Here is a 17661-nt window from a genome sequence, read left to right as displayed (position 1 = left end):
AAATGTTTTACTTTTGAAACTCAGAAATATCCAAGATTTTTCTAGAAAATTTCTGAGATTAGTATCAGAATTTCCTCGTTTTCTGCCAGAAATGCACTCTTTTATTATTATTTTTTTCTGTCTACAGTGACCGTAATACAAGAACGTATTAGGTCCATTCTGAAAGAATTATTATAGGAGGAAAAAACCCTGAAACGACCACTGACGGATACCTAAAGTGGCTGATATGAGCAAATCAAACTTGCGCTGAATTGGTTGTGTATCTTGCCACTCATAATATGGTGGAGGCGCAGACGTGTCGTTTGCAATAAGCCAATGCGGTGACTGGGAGACGGAGAAGAATGTGATTACCATGGTGACACGAGAAAAAAAAGTTGTCTGGATGGGTGCCTGTTCAAAAAAACAGAACAATTAAACAATTATCCATCATATATTAAAAACAACGTTTGATGGAACCGTGTCTGTTGATGTTTAAATCGGTCTCCTGCACAACTTCCAGAGGTTCAGTCTGACCGAAACAATGTGAGCGGATGTTGTATCTGGATCGAGTCGGTGCTGGGTTCGGTGGAGGCCCGAATCGCCGAGCCTTTTGTAAGGAAAAAAGACAGCATGAAGGAAGTGGATTATGTTAATAAGAGCAGCATTGAAAGTCTGGCGTTAGAGAACAAAGTGCGGATGAAACAGCTGGGAGATCACCAGCCGCAGGATGTTTGCAGAAACGAATCCGCAGGTAAGACGCAGCTGTTTCATCAGGAGCTTTCTGCTGTTAGCTTACAGTAGCTTTAAGGCTGTCAAACTGGAATAGAGATGCAAACAATTTATGTTGTTGCGTCAATAACCGCGTCATTCCTTTTGTTATCATGCATGATCTCAGCTGTTATTTCAGTGTAACTGGATTATCGCCATGTCTTGGATGAATGTCAAATGTTTTAGTTTACTGTTAGCTTGGCGTAGCTCTGTGGTGATCTGGTTTGGGATAAAGCTTAACTATGAAACATGTATTTTAGACCGTCTGCAAATCAGCCATTCATTTTTTTACTCAGCACTATCCTAGATAATTATTTATCTATGCATCATTTCTGGACGATGTTCTGGATTTTTCTTCTTCCAGCATTTAACAAAAAAAAACAACAACAACAACAAAAAACCTAATTAAATAGCTTTCAAATGATCTCAGTATCGTGTATAAATGAAAAATAACAGTTCTTGAGTAATCATTCATGCATTGTGCACTTTTCGATTCATGGAGATTTTACGGTTAAAATAACATAATTAAGCTTTGAATGACATGAAAGGTTCCTGTGAATCATTGTTGCTTTTCTGAGTGAAATTAAGACTTTGTGTTAATGGTTATGTTTACATATTTTAGGCAGACTGTCAGGATCTCATACTGGAGCATAAGTTGGATCCATATGAAACCAGGTATTTTTATACAAAGTTTAAAAAAACAACATATAACCCAACCCTGGAACACTCCCCCACATTGACATGAAATTAGACACATATTTTGTTTATTGTGAGAAGCTTGTGAAGAACAGTTTGCTGAAATGTCAGTCCCTTCCTCTTGAACGCTTTGGAGGCAACCTTTCTCTCTCTTAGCTTCTCAGCTCCACCTAATGATTTTCTACAGGACTGAGATCAGGATGTTGTGAGCCCACTTTAAAACATTGACTTTGTTGTCCTTGAGCCTCTTTGTAACTACATTTTCAGTATGATTAAGGTTATTGTCCATTTGATAGATCCAATGCTGCCCAAGCTTTAAGTTACTGACTGATATCTTGAGATGTTTGTTCAATATTTCCACAAAGAAGGATGTAACATCATCCTCTTTTCTAACGATGTAATCTGTGTGATGAAGTAGACGAGTCCCTATTACTGCAAAACCCACTCACCACATGACGCTACCACCTCCTTCCACCTTCCAGTTGGGAAGTTGGTGTCTGGCTTGATTCACAAATTTTGCCCTAAAACTTGTTAAATCTACAAACTCAGAACCCGTCTCTATAATATTGAAGTATCAAATGTATTTATATTACAGATTCAAAAACAAATTGATTGAATTGAGTCACGTTTTCACCAAGCAAATGTAGAATAAAACAATAAACGGGATAAAAGAAATATATGCCATATGTTCTGGCTATTAAAGAACCATTGTGATTTAATTAATACAATATTTTATGTAGTTGAAGTTGTATGTTCGGTTTTATTTTGAAAACCGGAAGTCAAGGCGTTATCGCTTCCATTTTAGCAAAGGAAGTTCTGTGGATCGTCTCCAGCTTTGTCTGTCGACGGAGAGCTGCCTGTAAGTTTGTAAAATGTTTAACATGTAGAAGCATGTAGTTACAATATACACCTAACTGTATTCTAAGAAGTTGTTTAGGGTCATTTGAGCTGATGGAAATGTAGCTCAAATGAGCAGTTATCTGAATTGACATTTAGGCTAGCGGCAACATGATCAGCTTCATTTCAGCATCCTGATGTGCTGTATTTTTCTTTTGTAGTTTTATTCTGGTCAACGGTGCATTGAATAAAGTTCAGTAATGGAAGCTATTCATCATTGGGAAGGGTTATCTATCAAGCAATAACGTTGTATGATCCGTTTAATTTTGGAAGCCGGAAGTGACGGCATTAACACTTCCTGTATATTGATGCGCTTCTATGGATTATTTGCAGCGTTTTCGTTTGGCGGACTACAGCTTGTAAATTAGTAAAATTGTTTATTTAATGTGTAACAGTATGCTGACATAATATACACCTAACTGTACTACAAGACGTCGTAGTTTATAGCAATTTAAGTTGTTTATATGCATCTGAGGTATTAGAAGACTTAACATTTAGGCTAGCGGTAACATGCATTAGCTTCACATGTTGTTTAAGTATCCTGATATGCTGTGTTTTCCTTTTGTAGTTTTACTCTAAATAATTGTGTATTGAATAAAATTCAGTAATGACAACTGTTCATGCTTCACCATGGGTTATGTAGCTGTCTAGCATCCACAACATAAAACAACAATGTATGTTTAGCTTATTTTTGGAAACCGGAAGTTACAGCGTTAGCACGTGTAGCAATGCGCTTGTATGCATTGTCTTCAGCCTTTTGGTTGGGCGGAGCACAGCTTGTAAGTTATTTTATGTTTAGAAGCATATTGTCTACAATATACACCATATTTTATTGTAGGAAGTAGTTTGTAATATTTGAGTTGATGTAAATGTTTATATGGGTCTTAGCTTCTACCGTATTTAGCATTTAAGCTAGCAGCAGCAAGCATTAGCTTCACATTAGGAGTGCACCGATTGCAGTTTTCTGGCCTATCGCTGATGACCAATTTTTACAAAGCCTGACCTGCTGATTCCGATTTTGGCCTATACCATTTTCTTTGTCTGAAATGTCGCTATATATAGCAAGAAAGTCGCTGAGTTGGTAACGGTGGAAGTTTAACTAAATTTTAATGACTCAATTGTAAATGAGCAGTGCTGATATGTGGACATTAAGCTGTTCTCTAATCAGCCACAACAAATGCTCGATCATCCCTACATTTTACGATTGATTCTCAATACTTCTAGTACAGGGGTTAACTATCTTTTTCACACAAAGAGCCTTTTTGGCCCTGCCACTACAAATGAGCACAGCAAAAAATTTGTTTATTAATATGTACTACATAAAATGTTTATTATGACAACTAATAAAGTTTAACTAGGATGTATTTATATTTTAGAACAAAATGAATCCTCTACTACAAATAAAAAATAAAAATTAGAATGTGCGCTATTTCTGTAAATATGGATAATGAAAAAAAGAGCATAGTTTGAAGCTAGTAACTTTAAAAAGTAACTAGCGTTTAATGTTGTAGGTGTTATGTGCAGATTTGATGAGAAATCTCATAAAAAGACAATTTTCTACATTGTCCGTTATCAAAAACATTTCTTTTTTGGTTTGTTAGAGCCACAGAGGAGAGGCCAAAGAGCCACAAGTGGCTGTGGAGATGCAGGTTGCAGATGTCTAGTTTAGGAAAAACAGGCTGGTTAACCTCGAGTCCTTTTAATGGTGTGTGGATGTTATAGAGATGCCATAGATCGGATGTGGCTTGGAGGAATAAAATTTTAAAATCAATTTTTAAATGGACGCGAAAGCAATGGAGAGATAGTGAACCTGGCTTTATGTGTTCATAATTCCTTGTACCAGTTAAAAGAGGAGCTGCAGGATTCTGGACTATTTGTAAATGCTGAGGGGATTTCTGATCATGATCAACATTTAGACTCTTACAATAGTTCTGGCAATAGATAGCTTGAATAATCTTAAGCGTTTGTTGCTTTACATGTTCATAAAAATCTTGTTTTGGTTGTGTAATTCACCTCTGAAACACTAATCACCATGATCATTTCTTGTCTTTATTTTCTCATTCTGTTAAAAGCTTCTCTAGTGAGTTGCCTTAAAGCACTACAGGTACAATTTAAATGCTGAAATTTCATAACATTCTTATGTTTTGGTGTTTTCTATCTTCAGATGTCAACCATCATCCACTGAATAAAGAAGAGGTTCCTTGGAGCCCCAGTTTGGACGAGCAGAACCCAGACGGGCCCTTCATAAAGGAAGAACTTGAGGAAAGTTGGATAAGTCAGGAAGAAGAGCAGCTAGAGACTGAGTACATCAACTTCCCGCTTAATATTGTTGTGAAGAGTGAAGATGATAATGAGGAGGAATCAGAGTACTCACAGCTTCATGAAAGTCAAACTTTAGACCCCAGAGAGGCAGAGCGTCCGACCACCAGCTCCGTCAAATGGATCAAAACCGAAACTGACGGAGATTGTGGACAACTGGAACTTGTCTGGAAGCCTGGTCCAAATAATTTCAAATTAGGTTCAGAAAGAAAGGCTGCAGAATCCTCTGAGACTGATGTCAGCGAAGATGATGGTTATGACTACTGGCAGCAACCTTTGACAGAGAAAGAAAGTGGTTGGAAGGGAGCCTGCGGAACTAATATCAAAGGTTCTGAAACAATGCCTAATCCAAATTCACAGACCAAAGTCCACACAGGAAAGAAAAACTTCAGCTGTGATGAATGTGGCAAAACATTCAGAGATCAGTTTAGTCTTAAATCTCACATCAGAGTCCACACAGGAGAGCAGCCGTTTGTTTGTGATGTTTGTGGAAAAAGATTTAAGCACCAGCACGACGTGAAGAAACATATGAGAGTCCACTCTGAGGAGCAGCCATTTGTTTGTGAAGTTTGTGGTAAAGGATTCAAGCATCAGCACAATCTGAAGACGCACATGAGAATCCACACGGGGGAGAAGCCCTATGTTTGTACTATCTGTGGTAAAACGGCAAGGCATCAGAATAACTTGCGAACGCATATGATAGTTCACGGAGGAGAACAGCCGTTTAGTTGTGATATTTGTGGTAAAAAGTTCAACCGGCAAACAAATCTTAAGGCACACAAAGTGGTCCACACCGGAGAGAAACCACATAGCTGCGAGATCTGTGGTAAAAGTTACAAACGTAGAACACACCTTAGGGGTCACATGACCACACACAGTGAGGAAAGGCCTTTTGGCTGTGAAGTTTGTGGCAAAAGATTTAACCGTAAAACATATCTTGATACACACATGGTGGTCCATACAGGCGAGAAGCCTTATAGCTGTGACTTCTGTGGGAAAAGTTTCTCCCGAAAAACTCATCTAGATTCACACATCAACGTACATATGGGGGGGCAACCTTTTGGTTGCCCTGTCTGTGGTGAAGAATTCCTCCAACAGAAAAGTTTGGACCAACACATGCCTTTACACTTCATATAATAGCGATCCTGCTCAAGCAGTGTCTATGTTAATATAACATACACTTTATTTCTGGTTTTCTCCCAGGTACATTGATTTAACTCTGGTGTCAGTTGTTCTGACCACAAAGTAAAGAAGGGCCAAACATGCATCATAAAACCAATAAACAAATGATTTATGGGGAATTAACTGAGTGGCTTTCTGTAGGCCTCTTTAAAAGTAACTGGATAGACGTCCACCTTCTTTTCAAAGGCTTGACAAAGTTTATTTAAGAAACAGAAAACAAGAATGCAAATAAATTTCCCACAGGATTTCAATAATTTACTTGGATATGTGCTCTTCTAAGTGACCTGATGCCATAGGGGGTTGTAAGGGCCGCCATTTGATGGCTAAACAACAAAACTGAGCTAAGCTAGGCTTAGGGTTATTATTTTGCTTTCGTAGCTGAACAACTTTGGATAGATTGCGACGTGGATTCTGAATGGCCTTCCAACAGAGAAAAACATTCCTCCTACAAGATGTTCATCCACATTTGTGTGAGCCAGCACATGACTTTGAAAGTCCATGAGCCATTGTGGACAATAACATGGCTCCAGAACCTGAATTATTGTGCATGCTTGCCAACTATAAACAATGTGATCTGCTGCTTTGTCCTGAGATATAAGATATGACAGCTGTGCTGACTACATCTAAATCCCCTATTAATATACAGCAATATACACTACTTATATGCACATAATTAAATGTCTTTGATGCACATGGAAGCAGACTTAATACTCTGACTCATTTGCTACAATGAATTGTTCCTTGAATCCTGTTTCATGTGCAGTCATGGTGGGGTTAGCAGGTTCCAAAATGGGTCCCAACAGGACTTGTAGCTGCCATTTTGAAAACTTTTTTGGACACCCCAGTCTGCCCTAGTCGTCTTTATGTCCCGCTTCAATGTGTTCTCTGTTTTAATGTGTCATATGTGTTGGTAGCACACATGAGTCTCCAGCAGTTAATGCTGGTGGTTTTTTGTAAAGGTGGGATTCTATGAAGTTATTTCATGATTAAGAATGAAAAGGCAAAACAAATGAAAACATTAATGCATTTAAACACTAATTTAGTTAGGTGTAGGAATATGAGGGGTCTGTTATATTGAGTCTCCCTCAAAGAGCAGTAAGTACCTGCACCCTTAGTAATGGGTTGGTAAGATTTGATACCAAGATGGTTATTATATTGTTGTAGAATCTCATTTACAACTGTTTGTCTGAATTTGGAGAACCTTTTTCCATTGGCATCGACTCTCAGCTACTCTGTTGGTTTCGTCTCCAAGTGTGAATAAATAAATCACTACATTAGTTAATGTAATCAGGTTTTGCTTGGTGTGACGTTGCTTCGTTGGTCCATGACTGGAAGGGTAATTCAGACAACTATCATTTAATATTTCTTTGATTTGAATAATGTCTCTCAGATAAGTCAAACAGGATCACATCATTTTGTTATTTATGAAAAATACGGTGTATTTAAATGTATGTACTGTCCTCAAGCTTCTGTGAGCTCTTTCTTCTTCTGCTTAAAATATGGGTTAAAGCAGATCGACAGTGTATTTGTTGGACTAGTTTTTTAGACTTTTCTTGATCATTCCAGAGATCTTTAATGTCTGTTTTGATCATAAAACAATTTTAATAAACTATAATCTGTTTTCTGACATCTGAACCCTGACTGGTAGTGAAGCAGTTTTAGTTCAGCTTTTATTTCATGTTTGTAATCATCAGTATTTACAGAATTGAAATATTCCAACAGTTAATGAAATATTGTCACAGCATAAAACCTACATTAAAGTGTGTATTGGTGCTAAACCAATGAAGTGAAGTCCTTTTCTCTGTCCTCCATTTGTTTTAGATGAGATGCATGTTTCTCCTTTGCTGCAGATGTTTTCTGTGTTGCTCTTTTAGACTTAAACAGCTCTGCTAGTAAACTCTGCCACCAGGCTTAGTAAAATCCACAAGCTTGTGATGAAGCTTGTCCAATTCTGAACAGAGAACAAGGCGAGGCTAACTTCAGTGTAGAGCAAAGATGGCGTTCATCATCTGATCTACAATTCCTCCTCGCCCGGCTCAGGGGAATCTGCTTGTCTCCTCAGACTCTGGTAACCCAGCATACACACTCATTAAACACCTTTAACATCAACATTTCTGACTACATGCGGTTTTATTTAAAATAATGGCAGTACATTCTGTATTAGCATAACCTCATTAAGGATTTTGATGTATTTAATCTAAACCGTGTAATTAATGTGCCTGACTGACACCGCATTATTAGAAACATGATATCATGTACCAGGATTTCTAAGCCTTCAGGTTTCACAGCAGATTCAAACTCGAGTCATGTGAGTGACTAGGATTAGAGCCAGACTTTGCAAATTTAATAGCTCAACGAGATTACAAAACGGTTTGAGTTCGATCATAGCAGCAAGCAGCTATTTGGGAAAAATAATGCACCTTTCAGAGGACTAATTTGATTTAATATTCTGTTAAAACTTGAAATGCATTCTCTAATCACTTTGCGCAGCTCACACTACTTTGTCCAGTGATCCAGCAGATGGAGCTCTAACACTTAGTTTTTTTTTTAAAACGATTTTCTTTCACCAGGTTTGTTAAAGTGAAATGCACAAAGATCAAGCTCTTCTGAAGCAAAGTCTTTTTCATCTGAAGTGTTAATCACTGATAGTTCAATCAGGCTGATTTGAAACGTAAGTGAGGACACTGCTTTACAAACAGCAGGAAGGTGTGTTATTTTTTTTTCTAAACCAGACCTCAACAACAACATGTAAAACACTAACCTCATTCTTTAAATCCAGCTTTCATCAACAGTCCTGCCGTAGTCCCTCAGAGGAGAATCATGAATCTTCTCACTTTCAGAGACTCAGACGAGCTTCATATTGACCCTTTGGGCTGCGGTGATTCATCCACATTATGATGTACGTATAATAACCCATCACCATTGATAATTGTATTCAACACAAAGTGCAATGATTGTATTCTTTCTATTTTTACCAAGGTTTTTAACAAATCTGTTTCATCTCCAATTTACTGCCTTCGTGAAGTCGTGGGTAAAGCAGTCAAGCCACAGAAAACTAGTATTAACTTTGCTCTCTATGAGGTGACACAGGTTGACTGTCTGCTATATTTTCTGCATATTAACAATAAACATTCTTTTAAACTAGAGTCTTACACAAAAACCTACAATGTCAATGTGACAGTCTTTTAATAAATGTTCATGGAAATGTTAATAGAAGTGCACTCATGACTGAAATCAGTTCTGATTTAGTTTATTTCCAGTTTTCTGATATTTGACTTTCAAAATGTGCTAAATTTTCTAATATCAACTACTTAATTATAAAACCCTACAGGAAATTATAAGTCAAATAAGCTCCAGTTCCTGCTGTCTGGATGTTTTGCCCACAAATTTCTTTAAGAAAGTCCTGCCTGTTATTGCTGCTGATCTGATCCAAATAGTAAACTCATCGCTCTCATCAGGCGTTTTCCCCCAGGCTCTGAAAACAGCAGTAATCAAACCACTTATAAAAAAGAACAATCTGGACAAATCACTAATGCAGAATTACAGGCCGATCTCCAACCTCCCATTCATCAGCAAAGTTATTGAAAAAGCTGTGTGTAAACAATTAACTAGCTTCCTAACTATAACCAACCTCTTTGACTCCTTCCAGTCTGGTTTTCGTGCTCACCACAGCACAGAGACCGCCCTCATAAAAGTGTTCAATGACATCCATATAAATACGGACTGTGGCAGAACCACAGTGCTGGTTCTGTTGGATCTCAGTGCAGCTTTTGACACTGTTGACCATGACATATTACTGAATCGACTGGAGAGTTGGGTCGGACTCTCCGGTCCAGTGCTTAACTGGTTTGAATCCTACATAAAGAACAGGGATTTCTTTGTTTCAATTGAAAACTTTTCATCAAAGAGGTCAAAGGTCACATGTGGGGTACCCCAAGGTTCAATCCTAGGACCCCTTTTATTCAATATTTATATGCTCCCACTAGCTCAGGTTATAACAGGAAATAATATTAGCTACCACAACTATGCAGACGACACACAGCTCTACATTACGATGTCACCAGGTGACTCAGAGCCCATCCAATCACTGAACAGATGCTTAGAACAGATAAATGTGTGGATGTGCCAAAACTTTCTCCAGCTGAACAGAAACAAAACTGAAGTTATTATTTTTGGACCTAAAGAGGAACGATCTAGAGTCAATGCACAGCTTCAGTTATTACAACTGAAAACCAGTGATCAGGCCCGAAACCTGGGAGTAGTGATGGACTCTGACCTGAACCTCCAGAGCCACATAAAGACAGTTACAAAGTCGGCCTTCTATCACCTGAAGAACATTTCCAGGATTAAAGGACTAATGTCTCAGCCAGATCTAGAGAAACTCATCCATGCGTTCATCTTCAGTCGTATTGATTATTGCAACAGCGTCTTCACAGGTCTGTCCAACAAATCAATCAAACAGCTGCAGCTGATCCAGAATGCTGCTGCTCGCGTTCTCACTAAAACCAGGAAGATAGAGCACATAACACCTGTTTTAAAGTCCCTCCACTGGCTCCCTGTAGCTCAAAGAATAGACTTTAAAATACTGCTGTTAGTTTATAAATCACTGAACGGCTTAGCACCACAATACATTAAAGATATGCTTTTATTGTATCAACCTTCCAGACCTCTCAGGTCTTCCGGTTCTGGTCTGCTCTGCATCCCCAGAACCAGAACCAAACGAGGAGAAGCAGCTTTCAGCATCTATGCACCACAAATTTGGAACAAACTTCCAGAAAACTGTAAAACAGCTGAAACACTGACTTCGTTTAAATCTCAACTGAAAACCCACCTGTTTAGAATTGTATTTGAAATGTAATCAATTATTGATGTAACTTGACTTAATGATTGATTCTATATTGCATTGTGATTCTGTGTTTGTTATGATGTAAAGCACTTTGAAATGCCTTGCTGCTGAAATGTGCTATACAAATAAAATTTGATTGATTGATTGATTGATTAATATTTTACCATTCAATACATTAATTACTTTTTAGTATTGATGTGCTGAATACTTGCTATGCTTATATTATTTGATGAAAAAGAATACAAAATCTTATTAAGCTGCAGTTTCAAACTCAAGGGGATGTTTAAGTAATCATCTTAACTTTTATTAATAAGCTAGTAAGCTGATCTAATTTTAATAACCAGAGGGAATGGCTTAGTTGTTGAAATGAAAGCCATTTAATGAGACTAATGTAGCTGTGACGTGACCAAGTGTAAAGCGCTCTGGCTACTGAGAATGCAGAGAGGAGCAAATACCGATTCTCTGCAGTCGTTTGTGATATTGACATTGCGCCCATGAATGATTGCGACTGGACATATTGAGTGTAAATCTGTGGAACCACCACACTGCACTGCGCCGGTGCTGGAAACTGGTGCAGGTTTCCAGCACCGGAAGATCAGAGACTGTCACATCGGCTCTTCCTGACTCACAGAAATGTGAGGTCATTTGTCGTATTAAGCCATGCCTGGGGTCACGTTTCTGTCTCCATCACTGCTTTACAGCTTCACTGCAATAATTTCACAACTAAAGGAGAAGGTGAACTTATCAACAGTAGCTGTGTTTCCATTACAAATGTGCGCTAAATTTATTTTGCTATTCCGCTGTTGGGGGGTTGAAGGGGACACAATTTTGCGACTGTGGTGTTTCCCAATTAAAATCACATGTGCTTCCTTTGAGTGAATTAGTTTTTGTAATTCCAATTTGCGCAGTTTTATGGCGAATGGAAACACAACTACTGGTCTATTTCCATCTCAGCTTTGAATGAAACCCTAAGAACTGTCTGCTCTGTTAGTCATCTTTGGCTCCAGATTGATGCAGGCTGGTGCAGTGGTCAGTCATGCTGCAGATCAGATCAATCTTTAGCTGTGATCTCAGAGGACGCATCCTTTTGGACTCGCTACAGGAACTCCAGGCGTCTCTGCAGGCAGAGATGGTGAACAGTGAATGGACAGCAGCTGTATGGATTGAGTAGTGTGTTGTAAACCACTTTCAAAATTCAGTTAATAAAGATGTTGCTCCGCTTCCATCACTTGTTTCGTCACTTTCCTCCCCTCAGCGTAACTCCGTCATTTACCCTTCAGTACCCTCTTTCATCAGTATAAGTGAGCAGATTTTATTAAGCACAAAGTTGTACAGATCACAGTAAACCCTGCAGCTCTGCGTCTCCACCTTTTGATGAGGAAAAGATTATTTACCACCTTCACTAGTCAGCTTCATGGAGAAAAACAAGAAACTCCCGACTTATTGGAAATCGTTACCTCTGCAGAGTGTGGTGTTTTCCTGCATCCAACATACAGTACAGACCAAAAGTTTGGACACAACTGTGTGTCCAAACTTTTGGTCTGTAGTCAATACAGACCAAAAGTTTGGACCCACCTTCTCATTGAATTCAATGAGAAGGTGGGTCCAAACTTTTGGTCTGTACTGTTTGGTCTGTAGCTACTCAACAGATCCAAGATCTTCCAAGGAGTCTCAGTTGAAACCTGAAATCTGGACGGCTCTACAAATGGACCAGGATGATGACCTCTGCTTGACGTTAAACCTAAGAGTGTATTGCTTATCTTACCCATTGTTTGTCTGCTTTTGTTTTTTTTTTTCCTGCAGTGAAAACTTTTCAGAAACTTTCTACACATGCTGTAACGTCCTTGCTACAAGGCTTCATTAATAAGTGAAGACAGTGGAGCCTGGTTCTGACGGCCAGCTCCCATGTTTTTTTTTTTGTTTTTTTTTTAGTTATTGAGGTTTCTTGTCAAAACTGAACTTAAGAAGTGTTTTGATATCCCTTAAAGAACAAACAAGTCTGCTTGCTAGCTGTAAACAGAAATTACTTTCTATAATGGTTCTTATTTTAGCAGCGATAAAGAAACTGAACTTGTGCACATTATGTTTAAAATCTGATGAAACGGTATGCTACCGGTCATGACAGTTGTAGCCTTTAGAGCTGTTAAAATACGCAAATCTGAGCGTAAAATCACGTTCAGCCAAAAACACTGCAGCTCTGCCAGGCCTCTGAACCAGATCTGATGTATGCAAAACAGTTTTATGTGCAATCGTCTTCTATACACACAGCTTAGCTGGCTCAGTCATCTGATCAGGACGTTTCTGAAAACTGTAAGTTTCTTTTTTTTTTGGACAAGTCCTGCAGAAAAAAAATCACCTTTCTGATCATCCGTCTGCAGGTTTAGAAACATACTGTAGTCCTTTCAGAGAGCTTTGGGGACGTTTCCGTGGAGATGGAGGTCTGACCACAAACCCAGTCCCTGGTTTATGACCTGAAACGAGTCTTGTTGAGGTCACAAGGTCAGTGTGTGGTTTATGTCGCTTGTTGAGGTGGGAAAGATCTGCGGTTCATTCTGTAGATTCTCAAAGTTTTGTTTTTTTTTCCCCCAACATTGCCGTTTTTATTTCCTAGGTTGACGAGAAGGACAAACCCATTTTTCTGCTATTCTGTAAAATCCATCAACATTAAATTAGCATTTGTTTTGATTTGGTGCAATATACATTAATAAAACAGCACAACGAGGAGATAAATAAATTAAGTTTTGTCTTTGGGTGAATAAACCCATTGGAAATTGGTTGGTTTGTTGGCTAATTAACTCTTAAATTTTGTTCTAACTTCTAATGGGAGTTTTCAAATCAATTTTTTTCTTCTGACTTCAATAGTTTCTTAATGTAGAGGGAGAACAGCAATTTATTCAGGACGAACGTGGACTCCTTCATGGTGAGCCAGAAGTGACGTAGACCAGACTTGATGTATGAAAGACTCTGCTGGTAATTAGTGTTTTGTTGCTCACTGACCTCTTGGTGTGAGTGGACATAGAGTCGGTCTTTGGGTTTACCTCTGTTATGAACACAAAGGACCTTCTGAGCATCTGCGTGTTCAGCAGAGATCATCACAGAGTCGGTGATCGGACCAGCAGCGCCAGCTGTGAGGCTCGCTTTGATGTCTGTCAGAGTTTCTTTCAACTGTGCCTTCAAATGCCGAACTATTCATTATTTATAGGAGAACAACCAGCCAGCAGCTTGTTGAACTGCTTGTCCAGAGTTTGGAGCCAGAACCCTTGACCAGTCCCAACTCCCAGAACTTTACCTTTTAGAAATATTTAATTTTTAGACTGAAAATTCAATAAATCAGTTGTGTGCTCAGGTTTAATTTATGTGGGGCATTAAAAAAAAATCTGGCGGTCTGTTCAAATCCCTGCAGGATGAAACAGAAGAAAGTGAATGTCACTGTACTGTCGCTAAAAAGCAAATTCATCAGTAATTAGTGGTTATATTTGAGTTTTTCTGCAGAAACAGTTTATCTGTTTTTCTAAAAATAAAAATGAAAAAACTTTTAAAGGAAATTCCAACACACTAAGCTCCTCAACTATTTAAATGTTTTTTTGGAGCTCATGTTTGTGGAGTTAATTGTAATATTCAGTTGTGTGTATATGATTTGAAAAATTTATTTCAGTAGTTCAATTTAAGAAGCGTCAGGAGGCAAAGAACACCATAAAGGAGATTTACTGATGTGATGAGAGGACAGGAAGATAGTTGGTGTGAGGATGCAGAGAGTTCTTGGTTTTCACTAGTCACACATGACAACCAGAGAGAACTGCTTTAGAAGAGGGTGGGAACCACTTCAGACCTTTACTATCAGAACATCCCGACAAACTGCTGTACATGTTTTACTTGCTGCGACAGCAAAGAATAGACACTTCCCTTCTCTACTGGGAAGAGATGCTTTTTCTCCGCTTGCGTCACTCCCACGGCTCTTTAAGTAAAACCCTTGGCATGAGAGAAGAAATAATTAATCCTGTTAAGATCCTCGAATCGGATGATGAAAGACTCGTCTGGCGAGTGTTGAAGTCTAATTGAAATTGACTCCATAAAGCCTCATTCAGACCAAGCGTCAAATTTTAACAGACACACACATTAGTTCTGTTAATGAGCACGTTGCAGGTCGGGAGACGTGTTATTCCTAGTCACGTAAGAACAAGCGAAGCTGTTTTCTGATGTAACAACGGAAATATTTAATTTGCACTTGTGAGCATTTGTTCCCATTACTAAGGTTGAGTCTATTCATTAAAATGAATGGTTTTGCTCACTTTTTCTGATTGTTTTTCCAAAACGTTGCTTTAAAAACGAGAAGTGGAAGAATAATAATAATTAAAGCTGCAAGCAGCCTCGGGCGGCCCTCGCAGCAAGCGCCGCTCCGGCCTATTGGCCACCGCGGGGGTTCCGGCCACCGCAGAAGCTCTCGCGCGTTTTCCAGAGCCGCAGCCCGCTCCCCACCGCAGAAGCTCTGCCGCAGTTTCCAGCACCGCCGCCCGCTAGCCGCCGCAGAAGCTGTCGCGTATTTTCCCCGCCCGTCCACCGGGCGACACGCGTGAATGCGTTCGGCGGCACTCCCCGACGACTGTCAAAAAATCTGGTGCAGATCGGTCGATGCGTCGAGGACATACAGCCGATGTATTAACTTAGGGGGCGCAATGGAGTCAAATTACATTTCAACCTCGTCGGGCTCTTTAGAGGTGAACAAAGGTCATACATATCCAGTTTGGCGCCAATCGGATGATCCATGTGTGATTTAGTGCCAAACGTATGCATATGGCGAGGGACTGATATTCGCCATTTGGCCACGCCCACACGGTTCAGCCAGCAGCGAGCATTGACAGAGCTCATCATCCGAATCATCTTGATTAGGTCAAGAGAGCCATAAAAGGAGCTTTCCAAGGAAAAAAACGGCACTTCCTGTTGTGAGGGGGCGGGGCTTAGATGACGTCATAATATGATGACGTAGGATCGTCAGGAATCCCACCAGAATCACTCATGCCAAGTTTGGTGCAGCTCGGTCAAAACATGTGGAATGTAGAGGCAAACGTATGCCAACGGCGTTGCCGCCATTGAAAACTCTTGGCACTTTAAAGCAACTGAGACCAACTTCCTATCTGTCATCCAACACAGAATCACCTTGATTAGGTCAAGAGAGCCATAAATGGAACTTTACAAGTTAAAAAAATAGCACTTCCTGTTCTGAGGGGGGGGGCTTAGATGACGTCATAATCTGATGACATAGAATTTTCAGGCATCACACCAGCATCACTCAGGCCAAGTTTGGTGCAGCTCGGTCAAAACATGTGGAATCTAGAAGCAAACGTATGGCATCGGCGTTACAGGTCACTTCGCCATGCCGCCGCACCCAGCTGCTTCATCGCAGCCGGTCAGGGCTTGAATCCACAACACACCAACATGTCTTCTGTCTCTGGACACAGTTTCATGTTGATTAGGTCAAAGGGCTAAGATAGCGACCGTTCACAGTAAAACATGACACTTCCTGTTCTCAGGGGGCGTGGCCTAAGCGATGTCATAATTTCACCACAGGGTATTTTAGGACACCTATTGATGATCAATAACTGAAAGTTTGGTGTCTCTGTGAGTTTCTGTGCAGGATATATAAGAGTTTCGTGTTTCATGGCGAGTAGGTGAACTTTGACCCCTGGTAACCCCCCTTCAGCAAGCTCATACAGTCACCAATTTGATAACTTTAAATCAGACATGCCTTATGATCAGACTGACCGAGTTTGAAGCCGATCAATCGAAATCCCTAGGAGGAGTTCGATCAAATGCAAAGGCTGTAAACGTCAAAGTCGAGGTCCAAAATGGACCTTCAATACAAAATGGCCGACTTCCTGTTGGGTTTCGACCATGGCTCTAAGAGACTTTTTTGTACGTCCTGACAAGATACACATGTGTACCAAGTTTCGTAATTCTAGGTTAAAGCATGGCTTGGGGCTGTTCATTTAAAATACTCTAGGGGTCGCTATAGAGAAATTAGGCCACGCCCACCAAATTTTGTTATGAATTCCTGTCGGTGGGTTGATAAGGATCCATCCTAGTGAGTTTGGAGCAGCTGGGCCCGAAATTGTGGAATTCAGAGCCAAACGTATGGCAACGGCGTTACAGGTCACTTTGCCACGCCGCCACGCCCACCTGCTATGTCAAAGCCGGTCGGGGTTGGAATGCTCAACACACCAACATGTCTTCTGTCTCTGGACACAGTTTCATGTTGATTAGGTCAAAGGGCTAAGATAGCGACCGTTCACAGTAAAACATGACACTTCCTGTTCTCAGGGGGCGTGGCCTAAGCGATGTCATAATTTCACCACAGGGTATTTTAGGACACCTATTGATGATCAATAACTGAAAGTTTGGTGTCTCTGTGAGTTTCTGTGCAGGATATATAAGAGTTTCGTGTTTCATGGCGAGTAGGTGAACTTTGACCCCTGGTAACCCCCCTTCAGCAAGCTCATACAGTCACCAATTTGATAACTTTAAATCAAACATGCCTTATGATCAGACTGACCGAGTTTGAAGTCGATCAATCGAAATCCCTAGGAGGAGTTCGATCAAATACGAAGGCTGTAAACGTCAAAATCGAGGTAAAAAATGGACGTTCAATACAAAATGGCCGACTTCCTGTGATAGTTGGCTTATAACATTAAATGTAAGTTCTGAGTCTTTTGGTGAGCTCTACAAGTGTACCAAATTTCATGTCTCTACGATGAAGTACGTTCATACCATTGTGTCAACAGAAAATTGCTAGTTGCCGCCGTTGAGCAATTTTTTTTGCGATTTTTGCGACAACCTTAAAATTCAAAATTTTTAAATTTTCTAGTCGCGACTGCCAAGTTTGGTGAGTTTTTGAATATGATAAAGCCCCCAAAAAGGCACCTCTTTAGGGTGGCAGAATCGTAATAATAAGAAACAGTACAGATACAATAGGCCTTCGC

General features: G+C 39.8%; 1 protein-coding gene across 2 annotated transcripts; it reads left to right on the top strand.

Moving 5' to 3' along the window:
- The first annotated feature begins 374 nt into the window (after positions 1 to 374).
- LOC116727343 (gastrula zinc finger protein XlCGF46.1-like) lies at positions 375 to 7632 on the top strand. 2 transcript variants are annotated; one of them, XM_032574726.1, is made up of 3 exons: positions 375 to 730; positions 1370 to 1422; positions 4505 to 7632. In XM_032574726.1, the coding sequence occupies exons 2-3, from the start codon at positions 1413 to 1415 to the stop codon at positions 5794 to 5796; spliced, it is 1302 nt and encodes a 433-aa protein (XP_032430617.1). In that variant the 5' UTR covers positions 375 to 730; positions 1370 to 1412; the 3' UTR covers positions 5797 to 7632. The 2 variants fall into 2 exon arrangements, with proteins under 2 accessions (XP_032430617.1, XP_032430616.1); XM_032574725.1 differs by lacking the exon at positions 1370 to 1422.
- Positions 7633 to 17661: the final 10029 nt, after the last annotated feature.

This window comes from Xiphophorus hellerii, chromosome 10 (assembly GCF_003331165.1).
Source record: "Xiphophorus hellerii strain 12219 chromosome 10, Xiphophorus_hellerii-4.1, whole genome shotgun sequence".
NCBI classification, from domain to species: Eukaryota; Metazoa; Chordata; class Actinopteri; order Cyprinodontiformes; family Poeciliidae; genus Xiphophorus; species Xiphophorus hellerii.
This window is presented reverse-complemented; position numbering and strand designations above follow the sequence as displayed.

What these genes read in the sequence shown, in the direction of transcription:
- LOC116727343 (XM_032574725.1), top strand. Translation starts at nt 610, where the DNA reads ATGAAGGAAGTGGATTATGTTAATAAGAGCAGCATTGAAAGTCTGGCG. An exon ending in TTGCAGAAACGAATCCGCAG is followed by an intron (nt 731 to 4,504) that starts GTAAGACGCAGC and finishes TTCTATCTTCAG; the next exon opens with ATGTCAACCATCATCCACTG.